Here is a 21,690-nt window from a genome sequence, read left to right on the forward strand (position 1 = left end):
TGACTCCTCGTCATCCTCCTCACTAAGTGTCCCCTGCCTCGGCCTTTGTGTGGAAGCACGTTGCGCAGACTTGCCAGAAGCAGATGGCATTTCTGACTGCTCATCCTCGACCTCTTCAAAAACCTCCTCACTTAGTGCTTGTAAGGTTTTTTGAAGCAGACAGATGAGGGGGACAGTCATGCTGACTAGTGCATCATCTGCACTGGCCATCCGCGTGGAGTCATCGAAGGCACGCAAAACTTGGCAGATGTCCCTCATAGTGGCCCACTCAGTGGTGGTGAAGTGTGTCCGGCGCACAGTGCGACTTGTTTGCGCCTGATGCAGCTGGTACTCCATTACTGCTGCCTGCTGCTCACACAACCGCTCCAACATATGTAACGTTGAATTCCACCTGGTGGGGAGGTCACATATGATGCAATGTTCTGGCAGGCGGAATCGGCGTTGCAGAGATGCAATGCGCGATCTTGCCATGCTGGAACGCCGCAAGTGAGCACACTCTAGGCGAACCTTGTGCAGCAGTGCATCAAGATCCGGATAGTCCCTCAGAAAGCTCTGCACGACCAAATTGAGCACGTGTGCCAGACATGGTATGTGAGTGAGGTTGCCTAGGCCCAGAGCTGCCACTAGATTTCGGCCATTGTCACTCACTACCAAACCTGGCTGGAGATTCGCTGGCACAAACCACACATCGCTCTTGATGGCATTCCAGAGCTCCTGTGCTGTGTGGCTCCGATTCCCCAAAGAAATTAATTTAAGGACGGCCTGTTGACGTTTGGCCACACCTGTGTTCATATCTAGCCTAACAGGCTCACGCAGTGCTGAGTAGGAGGAGGACTCAATATGTACAGACTGCATTCCTGCAATCCTTGGAGTTGGCAGAATACGTACAGAGCCACTCTCCAGATCTGTACCCGGCTCCACAACATTGACCCAATGGGCAGTGAGGGAAAGGTATCGTCCCTGTCCATGGCTACTGGTCCACGCATCGGTGGTCAGGTGGACCTTGCTACTGACGGCATTTAGTAGCGCATTTTTAATTTTTCCCTCCACATGCTTTTGCAGGGCAGGGACGGCTTGCCTGCTGAAATAAAAGCGGCTGGGCACATTGTATTGTGGAACTGCCAATGTTATAAAGTTCCGGAAGGTGTTAGTCTCCACCAGCCTGAATGACAGCATCTCAAGGGCCAGTAGTTTGGCAATGCCGGCATTCAGAGCCAGTGCTCGGGGATGGTTTGCCGAGTATGGCCGCTTTTTCTCCCATGCCTGTGCTACCGATTGCTGGTGAGTGGCCTGGGAGTGTGATGATGACTGCGAACGTGGTTCAGTGGGTGGAATTTCACTGGGTCTCTGGACAACAGTGGCAGTGGTTCTTCCATGGCGTTCCAGTGAGGAAGCCGAACCAGCTGTGTGTGAGCTGGAGGAAGAGGCCCCAACACGAGCTGAAGAGGTGGTAGGTGCTGCTGAAGGTTGGCCTACATCTTCAGTGTGTGTGTGTAACTCCACCTCGTGCTTGGTACGCACATGTTTCCACATATTTGTAGTATTGAGGTTGCTCACATTTTTCCCTCGTTTCACTTTCTGATGACACAGCTTGCATTTGACAAAGCAAATGTCATCTGCAACTGTGTCAAAAAAAGACCACGCACTGCAAGTCCTGGGAGCGCCCGTTTTGTGTTTTGGAAGAGGATTGCTCCTCACGGGTGCCAAAGTGGAGGCTACAGGCAACCAAGTCTGCCCCCGCCCTCTCCCTCCTCTTTTGGCCGTTCGGGGAATCTCTTCCTCAGAGCTGCTCCCACCACCTTCCTGTGGCTGACGCCATGATGGGTCAAGGACCTCATCATCTCCACTCCCCTCTTCAAGCACCGGCTGGTCCTGAGTTGTCTCGCCAGCACCGTACGCACCAGAAATTGGCAACTGAGTCTCATCATCATCAGATGAGCACTGAGGTGTGCTGACAATAGGCACTGGCCCACCCGCCTCTTCAGATTCAGAGGGACAAAGCAGTTGCGCATCACTGCATACTCCCTCTTCTTCACGCTCTAGAATGCTGCTTGCTGGCCACCTCTTTCCAAGCCAACAGATTCTGAGAACAGAAGTAAAGATTGAGATGGCTCCTGTCCAGGGCTCTCAGACTGCCTGGGCAATTTGGCAGGTGGTGAAGAGACAGATGGTTGCTCTTCAGTGCTCTGGCCTTGGGAGGATGCGGAAGTCATTCAAGTGGATGCGTTAGCTGCCATCCATCCGACAACGGCTTCAATTTGTTCGTCACGCAGCAGTGGGGTACGGCGAGGTCCTACAAAGCTGCGCATGAAGGACTGTTGCCTGGTAAAAGTGGGGGATGCCGGGTCACTGGTGGCCGCATGAGACACCGAATCCCCACGTCCTCTCCCTGCTGAATCCCCCCGTCCTCTCCCTGTTGAAACTACACGGCCACGACCACGTGCCTTACTCCCTGCCTTCTTCATCTTGGTAGACTGATAGGCAGAAAAGTAAAAAAGGGGGCGCTTAGTGTTCTTATTCCTGAACACCTGCTAACCAGTATAAGAAACACTAATTTGGCTAAGAGTGTGTGTACTACACTTTAATATGATCTAATGTGGCCTAGACAACTGTAAAGTGGAGTGTTTGGTGAACTTTATTTCCTTTTTTTGGGGGGGGCGAAAGAAAAGGATGTGACCAAAGTTTGAAAGCTATAGTATCACAAAATAGGGTGATACTAGTCTGTCTGGCTGGCCCTGAAGGGCACAAGCCAGCAAAAAGGCTCCTCTATCTAATCCTATATAGTGTTTGCAACCAACCAATGACAATGGATGCGGTTGGAAGCACACTAATATAGGAGAAAAAATCTGTCTAAATTAGCTGCAAAAAAAGGACTATGTATGAGGCAGTGACGCACGCTGAGCGGACTACAGCTATGGCTGTAGAACACACTGCAACGTGAGCTGCACTCACACACAGAGAGACCTATCAACCAAAAACAGTGCAGAGAAATGGGCTATAGCACTGAAAGGCTGCTGAAAGGCTCCGCTGTCCACTCCTTTAGTGTTTGCAGCCAACGTATATGGATACGTATGGAAGCACACTATACAGGAGAAAAAAAAGCAGCAATAAAAGAAAAATGTGTATGAGGCAGAGACACACGCTGGGCGGCCTACAAGCAGACGTGCCTGCAGGACACACTACACAGCGTGGGTCTGCACTCACACAGCCCTTGCAGACAGCTATTAAAACAGCGCTGCTGGGCTACAAAAATGCTACAGTGGTGGATTATGTAGCCTGGGTAGAGCAATAGATATTTTGGATGATCGCTATTTCTAACTGTCCCTCACAGTCTTCAACAGCAGCCTGTCCCTAACTGAATTCACAGCAGAGTGACCAGAAATGGCGGCTGCAACGGTTTTTATAGTGCATCATGACATCATTTCAGCAGCCAATCACAGCCATGCCAGTAGTTAACATGCCTACATGCCTAACAGGATGTGCCCACACTTTTGAGGATCCCCATTGGCTGAATCAAATCGAGCGAGCTCCTAGCATAATGGGAACTTCCGATTCCGGTATTCGATATGAAAAAAGTATCGGAACTAAGTATCGGAATTCCGATACAGCTAATATCGGCCGATACCCGATACTTGCGGTATCGGAATGCTCAACACTAATATCTACACTTGATTTACACAAATTATATTTTCTTGTGGTAACTATATACTATTTAACATTAGAAGCTGTGTATTTCTGTAATTATTTGTATGTACACATGATTAATTACCACTTCTGTCTCTGTATAAACAATCCCCTTTAACCCCTTTCTGACATCAGGTGTAAATGTACGCTGATATCGGACTCCCTCCTTTTGATGTGGGCCCCGGCGCTGAGCCTACATCTTTTCTCACACATGATGGGCCAGAAGTCCCGCACATTGGTGACCCTGTCATGTGAGCGCGGGTCACTGATGGGTTGGCATGACAACCAGAGGTCTCCAGCAGACCTGTATGGCTGTCACTGCCGGATCCTATGAGCACTGCCCAGTGGTCGGCGCTCATAGCAAGTGAGCAACTCTGCTACATGCAGGTGAAGTGATCATTGCCTGTATGTAGCAGAGCTGATCGGGTTATAGCAGCTTCTAGCCTCCCGTTGAGACTATTGAAGCATGCCTGTGGAAACATGGGGTGGTCAGCGGGCGCCCCGGTTCTGTGGCCGAAAACACATGGAACAGGAATTGTCCCACCAAATGCCGGCTGTCCCTTTAATATGGGCATAACGCTACTCAGACAACACACAGTGAGGGTAAAACAGTGTGGCAATGCTTTATTGAACCATAAAACAGGCAGATAACACATAGAACAGTCCCAGCAAAATACCCAACAGAGTGCACATTACAGAGTCTCAGCCTTCCGCTGATTCGCTCCCAGGATCACTACCCCACCTGTGGCACACACAGAGATGAGGTAACGACAAGTGTAGGAAGATGACAATCCATACAGTCCATACAAGGTAAAAGGCCAGTTGATCCGAGGATCTTAACCTGGCTTCTCCAAACATATCCATGGTTCAGCGATGGTCAATGGAGCAGATCTGTATTCTTCCAACCGAGGCTGAAAACCCCTAGGTTGTTTCCTGTAGAATGATAGATCCATGTCCCTCGTGATGTAAAAACTATAAGAAGTATATAGTTTGAAGTCTGGGATCTGCCTATATGGGGCTAGTTTTCTGTTTTGGATAACATGATACATGAGTTTAAGTTTTTTTTGTCTAGTCTCGCTTGAATATAGATCAATATTAAATAGTCACCTGATGACGCCTTTGGTGATCACAATGAAACACGTAGAAATAAGAGGCTTGGAGAGTGAGTGTATATGTCACCTCACTCTATATACTGAGATGTGTGGTATATGTTTTTTTCTATTAGCCACCTACTGACTAACATTCAGGGGGTGAACTATGGGTATAGTTTTACATTTGGAATTAATAAAGTTTAGTTTTATCCTTTTGTCAGCAAACATGAGGAATGACAAGAGACAACCCATTTAAGAAGATTCAATTTTGGTTAAAACTATTCCAACACTATGAAAATAGAAAAAGGCTTCTCCCCTATGTGACGTCTCTGATGTTTATTAACAGCTGATTTCCAAGTAAAATATTTCCCACATTAAGAAAATGAAAAAGGCTTCTTTCATGTTTGACTGCTCTGATGTCTAACAAGAAGCGCTTTCCGGTTAAAATATTTCACACATTCTAAACAGCAAAAAGGCTTCTCCCCGTGTGAGTTCTATGGTGAGATGGCTCAGTGGTTAGCACTGCAGCCTTGCAGCGCTGTAGTCCTGGGTTCAACTCCCACCAAGGACAACATCTGCAAGGAGTTTGTATGTTCTCCTCATGTTTACGTGGGTTTCCTCACACATTCCAAAGACTAGATAGGTAATTTACATTGTAAGCCCTATTGGGAACAGTGATGATAATGTGTGCAAACTGTAAAGGGCTGCGGTATATGTTAGCCCTATATAAAAATAAATATTATTAGTTAGATTCCATTTCTGGTTAAAATATTTCCCATATTATGAACAGTAAAAAGGCTTCTCCCCTGTGTGGGATCTCTGATGGTGATCAAGATTTATTTAACATTTAAGAGGTTTCTCCCCTCTGTGACTTATTTGGTGTGGAACAAGACTCCCTTTGTGGTTAAAACACTTTCCACATTCTGAACATGAAAAAGGCTTCTCCCCTGTGTGGGTTCTCTGGTGGATAACACAATCTGATTTATATGCAAAACGTTTCCCACATTCTGAACAGGAAAAAGGCTTCTCCCCTGTGTGAGTTCTCTGGTGCCTAACACAATCTGATTTATATGCAAAACATTTCCCACATTCTGAACAGGAAAAAGGCTTCTCCCCTGTGTGAGTTCTCTGGTGGGTAACAACATTTTTTTTCAGTGCAAAACATTTCCCACATTCTGAACATGAAAAAGGCTTATCCCCTGTGTGTGTTCTCTGGTGAGTAAGAAGCACTGATTTCTGTTTAAAACATTTCCCACATTCTGAACAGGAAAAAGGCTTCTCCCCTGTGTGAGTTCTCTGGTGATTAACAATATATGATTTCTGTGTAAAACATTTCCCACATGCTGAACAGGAAAAAGGCTTCTCCCCTGTGTGAGTTCTCTTGTGGATAACAAAATGTGATTTATGTGCAAAACATTTCCCACATGCTGAACAGGAAAAAGGCTTTTCCCCTGTGTGAGTTCTCTTGTGGGTAACAAAATGTGATTTATGTGCAAAACATTTCCCACATACTGAACAGGAAAAAGGCTTCTCCCCTGTGTGAGTTCTATTATGTTTAACCAAATATGATTTCTCGCTAAAACATTTCCCACATTCTGAACAAGAAAAAGGCTTCTCTCCTGTGTGAGTTCTTTGGTGAGTAACAAAATGTGATTTCTGGTTAAAGCATTTCCCACATTCTGAACAGGAAAAAGGCTTCTCCCCTGTGTGAGTTCTTTGGTGGGTAACAAAATGTGATTTATGTGCAAAACATTTCCCACATTCTGAACAGGAAAAAGGCTTCTCCCCTGTGTGAGTTCTCTGATGCTTAACACAATCTGATTTATTGTTAAAACATTTCCCACATTCTGAACAGGAAAAAGGCTTCTCCCCTGTGTGAGTTCTCTGGTGAGTAGCAAATTCTGATTTCCAGTTAAAACATTTCCCACATTCTGAACAGGAAAAGGGCTTCTCCCTTGTGTGAGCTCTTTGGTGTCTAACAAAATATGATTTCTTATTAAAACATTTCCCACATTCTGAACATGAAAATGACTTCTTTACTTTAGGAGCAGTTTGTTTTTTAATGCCTCTTTTGTGTCTTTGATTTTCCTTAGTAGTCAGTAAAGAATCAGAAGATGGGACCTGTTTCGTAGGATCTGATGACAGATCTTTGCTGTGAATGGATGATGATATATCTGGAGTAATAACAATCACTTCAGTTGTATCTTGTAGGATCTCAAGATCATCAGATTTAAAAATTGAAGATGTCAGCTGTCCCTCTGATCTCCTGGTACAGTCATCTGCTAAGATAGAAAACAATTATTATTTATTAATAAAATATCCTTGAGTTTTATATTTTTGAACATTTCTATTTAAACTGTCCATAAAAATGGCAAGCTATGTAAAAAAACTTTAATTTTTACCAAGACAAAGACTGTTCACAGTCTAATAGAAAACCTTGTTGGATGAACCAGTAGTGTGCGGTGTTCAACTGTTGGTTCATTGTGCCTCCCAAATATCAAATAAAAAGAAACCAATCAATGTTATGTAGGCGAAAATAATACCAATTCTCATCTCACAAAAAACAAGTCCCCACTCAGGTCCATCATCTGTCAGTGGAAAAACAGAGGTTCCCGCACTATTAGTGGCTCAAAGGCTGTTGAAAAGCAACAAGGTTTCTATAAACCAATCCAGCAAAATCCGCTCTTACTTCGGAGTCTTGCAGTGTGCGCAAACAACATTTAGGATCCCTGTATTTAGAAATATTATAGTGAGAAGAACCCACTTAATTTGCGGTGTCTCCTGGAGCACAATCTGGGCACTATGTGCTGGGTAAGAAAATGGCAAATGTGTAATTTTCACTCTCCAACATCCACTGCGTGTTAATTTCTGGAAAGTGGCTGTGGAGTCAAAACATTCACTCCTCCTACACACGTGGTCTAAATTGATGTTACCCTTCATTTGATGACAGAAAAACCCACAATGGTAACTTGAATCTGACAAAAGTAACAATAAATAAAAAATCTATGAAAATTAATAAATGAAAGTCAGACATTGCTTTCAACCAGGCTTCCACACATTAAATAGGCCTGGACAGAAATGATGATACCCTGAAAATAATGTGACAAAAGGGACATGTTAAATCGCGATGTGTCCACTAATACAGCGTTGTTCTCCTCTGGTTCAGTCCTCTGGGCTCAGCTTGCGGCTTGTGTATTTATCCCCTGCAGTGACTGTGGCCCGATTACTGACTACTCTTGTGTCTTCTGATTCTGTATTCTGTCCTTCTGGTTCTGACCCAGCTACCTGACTATTCTTCTTGCCATCTAACTCCACAGAATAGCAGGTAACACCATGGTCCAAGCCTAGGGGTCCCAGTGCAAGTCCAGATCCATGTAAGGGTGTTATAGGGCGATAAGCAAGGCAATCCTTGGGATATGGAAAGCAGAGTAGAGCCAAGCATGTTCATGGTGGACATCTTTTGAGCTGCCAGGTGACCATGAACAGTGCTCCGAATACATTGTGTCTGCAAACTATTCCAGCTAGATCTGCATTCAAATAGCTAAATGGCGCTCCTTCCCTTCTGAACACTGCCATGTGCCCAGACAGTAGTGTACAATTGTATGTAGGGTACAGTGCGAAGCTGGAGAATAATTTGTAAGATCCACTTGTTTCCTATTATCCTTTGTGAATAATTCCAAAATTACCACCACATAAAGTGACACACGTCAGATATTAATAATGGGGTCTGATTAAGAACACAAAACTGGCTGCAGGAAGAGGTTAAATCAGAGGATTGTGGACACTACTGTAATCAAACACTGTGACTATAGACAATAACATCTACTGAAATGATCAAACTCCACAGTCTCCATCAGTAATAAATGAGCAGCTAGTGGTGAAACCTCTCTGGGGTAATTAGAGTATGGGGCTCGGTGACGTCACAATCTAAACTATCGTAAGATCCAATATTTTCTGTCAGATGAGATTCATGAAGAAATATTACACATTTATAGAGAACTGTGTATAATAGTGCAGAGCTGAGATGTCTTAAAGGGAACCTGTCAGCAGGATTGTGCTCAGTAACCTACAGACACTGTCAGGTCGGCGCCGTTATACTGATTACAGTGATACCTGGTGATGAAATCCGTCTTGTGGTTGTTGTGTAATCTGTATTTGTATTTTTCAGTTAATGAGTTTCTTGTGCTCTGGGGCGGGGCTGTGGGTGGGGCTGTGGGCGGAGCTTTATGTGGTGCTCTGATTACATATTCATCTGTATTGGCTTATGACAGGTCGCTGACCCCTCACTGATCTGCCCCCATTATTACATAATGCATATAATAGCATTGATATTATTGGTGATAATGCCTATAATATTGTGGCTATTGTGAGGCTTAGAAAAAAATTACATCCAGCAAAATGTCACCGGCGATGGCGGCGCCTGCACAGGAGCATCTATAAGTAAGAGATAGAGGCTACTGGACAGGGGCCACTGGTGACATTTTGCTGGATGTAATTTTTTTTCTAACCTCACAATAGCCACAATATTATATGCCCCCCCCGAGGAAGCGGTATTTTCACCGCGAAACACGTGTTGGGGTGCACAGATCAGTGCTCTCTTTGCACCAGGACATGATGGGTATGTCCATACAATGATATTTCTCTTCCCCTTCGTTTGGGTATCTGTGCAATAGATATAATACACAGTGCTGGTCGTTTTTCTGCCTGGATTGTACTGCACTCGCTACTGCGGGGACGCTGGTCCGGTGGTGATGTCTTATTGCCCCCTTATGATATGCTGCATTTTCAGATTATATTGTCCACAGCGAATTAGATATCAGTGGGGGTCATACTCATTGCCACAGCACTAGAGATTCATACTGCCAGGGTCTAGTGCCATAGACTTCTGTGGATTAACTCTTTTCAGTGCAGACTCCCCAGCACTTTTTACCTGCACTAATCCATTTCCCTTACAAAGGGCCTGAGTGCATTTCACATGATAACAAATTTATTTGTTGCTGATTTGTCTGTCTCAGTGGGCTCCGGGCCTTCATTTATTGCCTTTTTATTATACTATCATGATTGTTCTGTTACTCTATATGTGCCTGTTTTTTGTCAATAAAAGTTTGCACTGCTTTAGATCTGGACTCCAGCATTCTCTTGTTTCTTTCCAATTTAGTGGGAGCCGTCTCTGCTGATTGAAACTACATGAGGCACAATTCTTGTACTTACAGTAATGGACTAAAAATGCTTCTTTGGAGAATTTTCTTTATATCAATCATAAAAGGGAAGTTTGGCAAGAAAGACTGGACCTGGTCTTGTAGGGACCATGAGACATTCAGCAGCACAGAAGGGAGAGAAGATTCATCCGATAAGATCTCAGGATTCTAGGAAGCCAACAGCATCATTACCCTCCGCTTTCTCTTACAGGCCCAGCATAATACCTTTCTTCAAGTGATTTTCTATATTCTCAGCACATTCTACGTACGCTGTCATTTGGCTTTATAGTTACAGATCTGGGCAGGTAACGGTCAGCGTCTTCTAATACCAAGTGGAACCTCCACGTTGTAAGTTCAATAGAAAAGGGCTTTCAATGCCCAAAGTAAGCTAGTAACATAGTTTTGAAGGCTGAAGGAAGACCTTATGTCCATCTAGTTCAGCCTATTTTTAGTGCAGCTGTTCTGCATTGTTGATCCTGGGGAAGGCAAAAACCCCACAGAGTAGAAGCCAATTTTCTCCATAGGGAAAAAAATTCCTTCCCCTAAGCTGGGTCAACCATCTACCTATAATATTCTGTTATTCGTAACCTTCTATACTGTTACTCACAAGAAAAGCATCCATTCCTTTCTTACATTCATTCAGTGAGTTGGCCATCACCACTTCCTCAGGAAGAGAATTCCAGAGCCTCACTGCTCTTACCGTGAAGAACCCTCTTCTGTGCTGGTGCAGAAATTGTCTTTCCTCCAAACGAACAGAATGCCCCCTTGCTCTTGTCACAGTCCTTGGTACAAACAGTTCATTGGAGAGATCTCTGTATTGCCCTCTGATATACTTGTACATATGTATTAGGTCTCGCCTAAGTCTTCTCTTTTCTAGAGTAAATATGTGGCGCCCCTGAGGGTTCAGTCGCCACAGAGGTACTGCACCTCCTCCTGAGGTGTGGTACCCCACCATCCAGGTAAGGTGGAGACACCTGACCACACTCCAACACCTGCATCCCACACAACATAGTAGTGTAGCAAAGCACCTTTGGTGGCTCCCTGCTTGGAACACGAAGAGTGCTGGGAGGTGGGTGGAGTTTAGTCTGCACCAAAGAGCGGGGAAGATAGGATTCAGGAGCAGTTGGTGAGAGGAGATCCCCTGAGTGGCATGGATTGAAGGAAGTGCTGCAGCAGACCTCAGTGACCTGGGTCTGCTGGCACAGGAAAGAGATATTCAGAAAGCCTAATTCTCCATAAGAAAGATTGTTTTGTATGGAGCGTAAGGAGAAGAGAACTAAGGACTAGGGTTAGAGCAGAGCCCTTCCTCAAGTTCTAAGCGCAAGGCCGGGGTAAGGTCCCCGAGGTTGTATGAATACTAATGGTCCTGCAGCAGACACCGGAGGAATAGAAGTTGTCACCACTTTATTCCCACACAAGACTTGGGGGCACAACAGCAACTTGAGTGAGCTGGGACTTAGTAGCAAGGAGTCCCCGAAGCAGGCTACAGCTGTCTGCCGTACAAGTTGAGTTCAAAGAACATCTAAAAGGAGGAACTCCAGTGTAACTCAGTACTGTGAGTACTTCAAATAGGTGCTAGAAGGGAGACGTTCAGGAAAGGCATATGTTGGCGGAGTGTTGGAACGGAGTGCTTCATCTTGCCTGGAAGTTGGCTGAGCTCCTGACCTGGAGGAAATGGCACGGATGCGGGCACCTGTACGCACAACAGACTGTGAATAAAGCTTTGGAACTACATGCCCTGGTGTCCTCCGCTTATTACTGCGCAAACAAACTCAGCACTGCTACATCTCTGTGCTTAACACTGCACCATCTACGTCTCTTCCCTATCTCTTCATCTACTGTGCCCTGGGACTACAGCCCTACCTGTGGAGGGCCACAACATCATTGCTGCACCACACCATCTGTCCCAGAGGATCTGTCTGCAGCGTCGGCTTAACATCTCCATTGCTGAGCACCACAGGTGGCGTCACGAATCATCCACTCATAAACTTTAAACATTATCCGAACGCACTTGCAATCTTCCTTTTACAATGGACGCCCAGGGCCATGGACCGGGTCACAGCTGCCGTGACAACTCCCATTGAGATCAACGGGCCCGCTACCGAGTACCCTACGGCCCTGCCCTGCCAACAACAGGGGGCGATCCAAACAGACCTAATTTTGATAACCTTTCTGGGTATTGTATTGAACCAACTCCATTTATCATTTTAGTAGCCCGCCTTTGAACCCTTTCAAGTTCAGTAATGTCTTTCTTGAGCACCGGCATCCAAAATTGCACACAATACTCCAAGTGTGGTCTGACGAGTGATTTGTACAGAGGGAGAATTACGTTTTCATCTCGTGTCCCCAGACCTCTTCTTTTTTTTTTTTAATCAGATAGTTTTTATTAAAAGTTTTAGAAATGACAGGCATGTACAACTTACAACATGTTGTCAAACATTCCCTTGCCCCATAACACCCCCCTCCCTTTGTCCGATGGCATATATACTGGTGCATAGCGAATAAACCCAATTCCATCATACAACAATATCATAGGAGAGATGACGATTAGCAACCGACAGGAGACCACCTCCAGGGCCCACCCATTAATCTAGGAGATTTGAGGCAGCCAGGCCGGGAACCTTCAACCATCCCTCCAATTTTCCCAAAAATATGCGGCACACCCCTCCTGAGGTACACAAATTTTTCCCTATATAATATTTGGTTCAACCTATTAATGTATTCTTTTCTTGAGGGGATTTTGGCAGAAATCCAGTGATAAGCTATCAGCTTTCGGGCCACAAATAGCATTCTGGCCACAGCAATTTTAAGGTATTGATCCCCTCCCACCTCATCAACATAGCCCAAAACACAAACCGTGGGGTCCCTGGGAATATCCTGTCCCGTGACCAAGTGTATAAGGCTAAGGACCACGATCCAGAATATTTGCAGGCAAGAGCATGTCCACATCGTATGTAAAATGTCCGCATTATCCATCGTGCACCTGGGGCACCTCGAATCCAACCATAACCCTCTACTGAACAACCATTCAAGAGACCTGTATGTCCTATAGAGGATATATAGATGAGACAGGCGGCCAGGCTCATTAAGAGATAATCTGGGAATCATCTGTAGAATCGAGTCCCACTGTTCCGCTGATATCGTACCCAGCTGTTGTTCCCACTTTGTCAGTGCACCAATAGGATGCCTTGACAGGACCTGTCCAAGTAAGCCACCATACACCATCGAAATCAGTCCCCTGGTGGACCCCTGCATACCAAGCCTATGGACAATGACGTCACGGTGTACGGTTAGGTCAACTTTTTTGCTCTGCACCATATACGCGTGACGCAGCTGCAAATATTGATAAAACATAGAGCGTTGGAGGGGAAATTCCCGTCCCAATTGCTCAAAAGTTTTAAAGACCCCTCCCTCCACCAGCTGCGACACCCACCATATGCCAATCCGCCTCCAGTGAGCAAAGCCTCTGAGCGTTTTCATGCATGGCAAATGCTGATTGTCCCATATGGGGGAGTACTTTGTAAGACCGCGTATTCCTCTCAGCTGCCTCAGCTTATCCCATACCCTAACCATTAGAAGCACCGTAGGGAACCTGAGTGCAAGGGATCGAAATCTACCCGACTCCAGACTCGACACCAGTGATCCCCGCCCCACTAGAAATTGAAGGATCTTCTGACCTCCCACCAGATCCACCAACTCGCCCTCCATTCCTCCCGCTACATGCTGGCATTGGGAATACAGAAAATAAAGCCATGGGTTGGGCAACGCAAGTCCCCCCTCTTCTTTAGGTTTTTGCAAGTGTTCAAGTTTAATTCTCGCGCCTTGTTTCAGCCAGATGAGCTCTCTAAAAATCATATTAATTTTATGAAACCTGTTCTGGGGAAGCCAGACAGGGGAGTTATGAAGGACATATAATAGTTGCGGCATAACTACCATCTTCAAAAGATTCACTCTTCCCACAACAGAGAGGTGTAACTTTGCCCAGGCCTTAACCTTCTGTTTGATCCTGTCCAACAGCGGAACAAGATTTAGGCTCTCATAGTCTGTCAGCTTATTGGATATTCTTATGCCCAAATATTGGAGGGACGTTGCAACCGGCACACCTACCACACTGCAGGAGCATGAGTCCAGTGGGAGGAGCGCAGACTTCTCCCAGTTAATAACCAGACCCGAGACCTCCCCAAACGCCCCAAGAAGTGTCATCGTGTTTTGTAATGATCTGTCCGCGTCCGCTAAAAATAACAACAGGACATCCGCATATAATGCTACCTTCTCCTCATGCTCCCCATACCGGAATCCCTCTATGCCAGCATCCGATCTTATCCTCGAGGCCAATGGCTCCACCGTGAGAGCAAACAGCAGCGGGGATAAAGGGCATCCCTGCCTTGTTCCTCTATGAAATGAAAAAGGGTCAGACAACTGACCATTAGCCCTCAGCCGAGCACTCGGCTCCGAGTACAAGAGCTTGACCCAGCCAATAAAGCCCGGGCCAAAGCCCATACAGTGAAGCGTCGCCCATAAATAGTCCCACTCCACACTATCAAATGCCTTAGCGGCGTCTAGGGACAGAACCACCCTCTTCCCGGCATTATCAGCCCTCACCTGCATATTCAGGTATAATCTCCTAATATTCATAGCCGTCGATTTGTTGGGCATAAACCCCGTCTGATCGGGGTGTATCAACACAGCTACTACTTTTGAGAGTCGAATGGCCAGGACATTCGCTAAAAGTTTAATGTCTAGCGTCAAGAGGGAGATGGGCCTATACGACGCGGGCAGAGTTGGATCCTTATCCTTCTTCAACAGCACGGCAATGACAGCTTCTCGCATAGACGGTGGGAGAACACCCCGTTCCAAACTATCATTAAACACTGTCAATAGAGCAGGGAGCAACACCGTTCTATACCGTTTGTACACCTCAGCTGGCAACCCATCTACCCCAGGTGCCTTACCATTGGACATGGTTCCCAGAGCCTCCTCCAACTCGTCCAGACTTAGAGGTCTATCTAGAAAGTGTCTGTCCTCAGGAGTCAGCCTTGGGAGATTGGCAGCCTCCAAAAAGGCAACAACATCCTCTGTCGGGGCTCTAGCATGTGAGGAATATAAGTCAGCATAAAAAGTCTCCAGAATTTTTAAAATCCCCGGTGCGTCAGTGAGTAGTCGCCCATTCACATCCTGAAGACCCGCTATAGTCGCAGACCCTCTCTGTGCCGATGTCACGACAGAAAGCAAATGCCCCACACTTTCCCCACTCTCAAAATATTGAGTAGACTGAAACAGCCGTTTTTGCGCCGCCGCCTCTAATGTCTGTTTGGTCACCTTTGACTGCGCCTCCCCCAACCGCTTCCGAGTGGCAGGTGTGCTCTGTGTTGCAAGGGCCCTTTCCGCATCTTCCAGTTCCTTGAATACAAGTTGTGATTTTGCCCTGGAGGCGGTCTTTATTTTAGAAATCTCTCGTATGTACATTCCCCTTAAGTACGCCTTTAAGGCCTCCCAGACGATCCCACTAGAAGTCGAGCCTCTATTAAAACTAAGATATTCCTGCAACTCAGGGATAAAGCCGTTATTCTTATCGATTAGCTGCAGCCAAAACGGGTTGAGGCGCCAGAGAGGTCTATCACTGCTCCTGTTCCCGCCCCCCCCAAGCATGACTGAAACAGGCGAATGATCAGATACCGTTCGCGCCAGATATTTAACCTCTAAAGTTTTTCCCAGCATAAGATCATCACCCAGGGCCAGATCGATGCGAGACAGGGAGGAGTGAGTAGAGGAGAAGCACGAGAATTGACGGACACCAGGGTTACGGCATCTCCACAAGTCGGTCAAAGCTATCTCCCGCACGAGCACCCCAAATGGCGTAAGATTACCTCCCAGCCTCAAAGGTTCATGGCTACCCCTGTCCCAGTGTGAATCCAGAATATTATTAAAATCTCCCACCACCATATGCGGAACCCCCAGAAAATCTCTCAGAATGGCAAGAACTTCATAGATAACTCTACTGCTATATGGCGGAGGTATATATATAGATATCAACACCAGTGAGGTAGAAAAGATTGTACAAGATAGAAGAACAAATTGCCCCTCTGTGTCCACCACCACCCGGTGACACTTAAATTGAGTCCTGGAGTGAATCAATATACTAACCCCCCTAGAGTATTGGGAATGAGTAGAGTGAAAGCCCGCCTGTACCCATCTCTTATCCAGGATTCCCAGCGTCTCCTGTGTGAGATGCGTCTCCTGCAAACAAACAACCACCGGCTTCTGGTCCGTTATGAAGGAGAATATGGCCTGTCGTTTTACCGGCGACTTTAACCCCCTGATATTCCAACTAAGTATCTTAAAGTCAGCCATTATCGTACCATAGCATATTGCCTACCATCTCCCCCCCGGCCGTACCATAGCCAATATTGAAATGTACAAGTATGCCAAAGGACATTTTGAACCTAATCCCTCCCCCCTCCCCCCAAAGAACACCCTCCAACAATTCCTTGGGCTGAACCAAGGGTGCAACAAGTAAGGGTGCTGTCGAACCCTTCCACCCCATTCAGCAGGCGCTTCAGTTCCTTTTCACTACCCGCATTTGACAGGATATAACCCCACAGCACTTTGCATTTTTCCTTATCCGTATTCAGACCAAGGCCCCATAAGGACCACAAATTCTTAAAAAACAGCATATAACAGAGTAATATAAGAATAAACAAAAATATAACTTCTTAGGCAGTCCATTGCCTCAGGACCGCAGACTTCAACCGCAAGGCTCCATAATAACTGAGCGAGCCAAGATACCATCAGCCACATTCCTGCTCCTTCCCCTCCTTCCTCAACTGTCACTCGTTAAGGTCCAACCAGTCCACGGCTTCCCTGGGGTCCAGAAAAAAGTGGGTTTTATTCCAGGCCTCTACACGCAGTTTAGCCGGGAAAAACATGGAGTACTTGACGCCACAGGCTCTCAGACGCTTCTTGATGTCTGTGAACTTCGCTCTCATCTTCTGAACTTCCGGCGAAAAGTCCGGGTAAAAGGAGACTCTGGATCCTTCTATTGTAAGGTCAGGGTGTTCTCTTGAGTATCTAAGGATAACGTCTCTATCTCTATAATGGAGGATTTTAGCCAGCACAGGTCTTGGTGGATGACCAGGGGGGGGGCCCGAGTCGGGACTCTGTGTGCTCTTTCCACTGCATATAGGTGTGTTAGATTGTCCTCACCTACTTTTTCCTTAAGCCATGTTTCAATGAAGGCAGTAGGATTCTTTCCCTCACAGCGCTCTGGCATGCCCACAATACGAACATTATTCCTTCTGGATCTATTTTCAAGGTCGTCAGTTTTAGCCCAGACAGCTGCCATGTCCTTCTTGAGCTCTGTACAATGCTGTCCTGAGTCAGAGGCCGAATTCTCCACAGCACCCATACGTTTTTCCAGCTGGCTTGTTCTGTCTCTAACACTGTGCAGTTCATGTCGCACAGTCTGCATGGACTCCTGCAGAAAGCCCAGTTGTGTCAAGACATGTGAGATCGCAGTCCCACAGTGCACCACTGCCAGCATTACATCTTTGTTGGTGGGCTTGTCTGGAACTTGTAGTTGCAAGGCTGTGAGGTGCTGTTTATTTCTTTCCACCAGATCACTCCAGCTAGGCTCAGCTCCCTTCCCCCCCTGCACTCTGGCATGGGCAGCCTCCTCCTCCTCCCCCATTCCCGGGCTCATGTCCTCTGCCACAGTCTCCTGGTCCATATCAGAATCCTGGAGAGACTCCTGCTCTGCCTCGGCCGTGCGGGCAAAGCGCTGCAGCCTGGCCGCCACTGCCCTGTTCCTAGCTGCGCTGTCTTCTGCCGCCTCCTCTAAGGCACGCGCTGCGGCGGCGGCGCCATCTTGGCTCCCCGCTCCGGCCTCTCCTGCCACCCTTCTCTGACCTCTTTTCCCCATATCCTGGGGTGAAGCAGCGATCTCCGGTGCCCCGCGGTGTCTACCGTCTCCGGTGCAGCCTCCAGGGGTTATACTAGCCGTGCTGTGGGGACAGAACGGCTGAATTAAGCAGGTATATGCGGGAGCTCAGCGGGCACACGTCTTCCTCACATGCCGCTCAGGCCACGCCCCCCCCAGACCTCTTCTAATGCATCCCATGACCCTATTTTTTCCATGTCTGATTTCCCCAGCAGTTTCCCATTTAGTAAGTAATTGTAGCATCTGTTTCTCCTTCCCATGTGCATAACCTTACACTTATCTGTGTTAAACCTCATTTGCCATTTTTCAGCCCAATTCTCCAATTTACTCAAATCTGTCTGTAGTTGCAAACTGTCCTCCTTTGTGTTAACTACCTTACATAGTTTTGTATCATCTGCAAATACTGATATTTTACTGTGTAAGCCATCCACTAGATCATTAATAAATATATTAAATAGTAGGGGGCCCAATACAGACCCCTGTGGTACCCCACTAGTGACCCTGGCCCAATCTGAGTGTGCCCCATTAATAACCACTCTTTGTTTTCTATCACTAAGCCAGCAACCTTCCCATCTACACACATTTTCCCCTAGCCCAAGATTTCTCATCTTACTTACCAATCTTTTATGTGGGACAGTGTCAAATGCTTTAGAGAAGTCAAGATAAATGACATCCAATGATTCTGCTTGGTCCATTTGAGAGCTTACATCCTCATAGAAGCTGATCAGGTTAGTCTGACAGGAGCGATCCTTCATAAATCCATGCTGATATGGAGTTAAACATTTATTAACATTGAGATATTCCATAATGGTATCCCTTAGAAACCCTTCAAAAATTTTACCCACAACAGATGTTAAGCTTACCAACCTATAGTTTTCAGGTTCCCTTTTACACCCCTTTTTGAATATTGGTACCACATTTGCTTGCCGCCAATCAAAAGGAACAGACCCTGTTTCTATAGAGTCTTTAAATATAAGGAATAGAGGCCTGTCTATCACATTACTTAACTCCCTTAATCCCCGAGGGTGAATGCCATCAGGGCCTGGTGATTTGACAATTTTAATCTTACTAAGGCGGTTCTGCACTTCTTCCTGGGTTAGGCAGGTAATACTTTATGGGGAGTTTACATTATCACTCTGCATTTCCTCTGGCAAATCCTTTTCCTGTGTGAACACTGTTTAGAAAAAAGTATTTAAAACATTTGCTTTTCCCATATCGCTCTCTATGATTTCACCCTCATTGTTCTTTAAAGGGCCGACACCATCAATTTTAATCATTTTACTGCCTATATAATTAAAGAATAGTTTGGGGTTTGTTTTACTTTCCTTAGCAATGAGTCTCTCAGTTTCCACTTTTGCTAAATGTATTTGTTTTTTACACATTTTATTTTTTTCTCTATAACTTTTTAATGCTTCTTCATGGCCTTCTTGTTTTAGCTTCCTAAATGCCTTGTTCTTGTTATTTATTGCCCTTTTTACATCCTTATTTAGCCACATTGATGTTCTCCTGTTCCTAGCCCTTTTATTTCTGTACGGTATGGCTAGCTCGCAGTGGGTGTGTAAAACTGATTTAAATATTTCCCATTTATGTTCTGTGCTCCTATTTTTGAGGACATTGTCCCAATCAATTCGGCGAAGGTCCTATCTAAGCTCATCAAACTTTGCTTTCCTGAAATCCAGCGTTTTTGTAACCCCCTTCCAGGGCACCTTACTGAAGGACAAGTGGAATTGTATTATATTGTGCTCACTGTTCCCTAGGTGCCCATTGTGATGTACAATGTCTACAAGATATGATGTTTTCGGTTGGAACTTTCCAGAAAAATCCGGCATTCTATGACATTGAAAACTGCCAGCCTGGCAGTGGGGCTGCAGCCCCCTCTCTTCCCCTTCTGAGTTACATGGTACACTGTAGTAGTTTCCCTTCCCCACAAGTGCTATAAACCAGGACACTTCCTGTCACACCATTTGGCTTCTCTCAGCCTCAACTGAAAGAAAAAAAAAAAAGTTCGGGAAAAGGGTCTTTGTCTGAAATCAAGGTTAGAAGTAAACCTTTAAGAGCCTGCCCTGTGAAAACCGTACAAAGTAGAGATATGAAAATCATCTTTTGGTAATCTGAGCGGTCCCAGCTCCGCTACAGTGTCACTTCCGCAGTTCTAACATGTCCAGACCCTGAGATATGATTTGCTCCCAAATGGACGGTCATATCGCATAGATGTTTGATGTTTTCTTGATGGGCTCATTATGCTGGGAAACATGATACCACTGATGAGTCCATACCAGCTTCTCCCATAAAGTTATAGCTAATCTAAGTTTTGTAGCCAAATTATAACTTGGATGAGAGAGGTGGGATTAACCCAGAATGCACCTCTCCGTGATGTCACATCGCAGAGTCTATAAGGCATTCCCTTGGCAAAACCAGCAGAGGAGGGCTCCAATCCTCGTGCTGACAAGAACTCCAGATGAGTGGAGATGTGTGGCTCCGCCTTCTTTCTCCGCCGCATGGTTTTGCCTAAAGAGCCATGAACAACCGTGAGTGTACTTTCTATGTTCATCCATCTTTTATTTTATATTTGTAACTGTACATAATTAATGTCTCAACTTTATAGCAACTTATCTGTAATCACTGTCCTCTTTCGGAAAATAAATGATTTGATATTTAGTCTGCCTCCATGCTCTAAGAATCGAACTATACGCCTTTGATAGATAATCGCTACTAATTCAAGGGGTTTGCCACGGACCCTCTTAATTTAACACTGTGAATTAAGTAACTGTGACTGGTGGCAGCGCGTTGTGTATGGCTATTGCGGCTTGCTGGCAGTACAGAAGGGTCTTATATTGCTGAATGAGGGGCTGCTGCCACAGCATTGATAATTCCCTTACTGCAGAAGCCTAATTTCCGGTTCACAACAGGCAGCCGGTCCGGCAACCAATTATCCTAGGTGCAGTTCCCTGACTGACCTGAGGGTAAGGGGGGCGCCGGAGAGCTGCAAGTTCCGAAGTGGAACTGAGGAAGTGGGATGTACATAAATCCCCGCAGTACTTAGAAGATTGATAGCAGTGGTGGGGCACCCAAAATACTCCCCTGCAGCAAATTGTAGAGCGAGATTAGCTTGCTGGATATTTTTGGTCACATGGTGCCAGTGGTGGGATAACTAAGATAAGCCCCCCCACTGTGCCTGTGATAGCCGTGTGCCGGCAGTGTGTCTCGTCCCTCCGTCCGCTGATACACCCATGTCAGTGGTGGGACTGTGACATAGTGGTGACACAGGGTCCGCTGTCCGTCGCGTTTTGGTGGCAGCGGGACCCCCGTCAGTCGCCGTATCGGACGAGCAGCGGTGGGCTGTTTGTCACATATTGGTGGCAGCGGTGGGATAACTACCGCTGTTCATCACATATTGGTGGCAGAGCGGTGGGATAATCCTAGAGCATTAGTGATTTGGTTTGAGCAATCATTCCTCTCACTAAAAACCTACACGGTCCCTGCGGGAATCCTGCATCATAGGTTTTGGAGAACAGACTCAGTGGTTACTAGTCCTGAGACATTAGTGTGTACTTGCAAGTATCCCCTCCCGTTTCTTCGTTTTTCTTTTCTATCTTTCATTTGGCAACCATGGCGCAGATGAGAGTGGAGTGGTATCAGCAGCAGAAAAAGGACACCCTTACTGGGTTATGCACGTACTGAGGCATAGACGCCGCAGGCGGAACCAAAGATCAAATGATCGTGGGTCTAGTGCAGCTGGACAACGACCAGAATCCAGCGGGCGCAGACATTGGCCCAAGTG

At 46.1% G+C, this 21,690-nt stretch overlaps 1 protein-coding gene across 1 annotated transcript in view; it reads right to left on the reverse strand.

Moving 5' to 3' along the window:
* Window positions 1-4,282: 4,282 nt before the first annotated feature.
* The window catches only part of LOC141075910 (uncharacterized), an 82,334-nt gene continuing 64,926 nt past the window's right edge, over window positions 4,283-21,690 (reverse strand). The window contains exon 3 of the mRNA XM_073563118.1: window positions 4,283-7,049. Within this exon, the coding sequence (XP_073419219.1) occupies window positions 5,616-7,049 (1,434 nt within the window). The 3' untranslated portion in view covers window positions 4,283-5,615. The remainder of the gene's footprint in view (window positions 7,050-21,690) is intronic.

This window comes from Dendrobates tinctorius, unplaced genomic scaffold, assembly GCF_039654945.1.
Source record: "Dendrobates tinctorius isolate UK_male_01 unplaced genomic scaffold, ASM3965494v1 ptg000380l, whole genome shotgun sequence".
NCBI classification, from domain to species: Eukaryota; Metazoa; Chordata; class Amphibia; order Anura; family Dendrobatidae; genus Dendrobates; species Dendrobates tinctorius.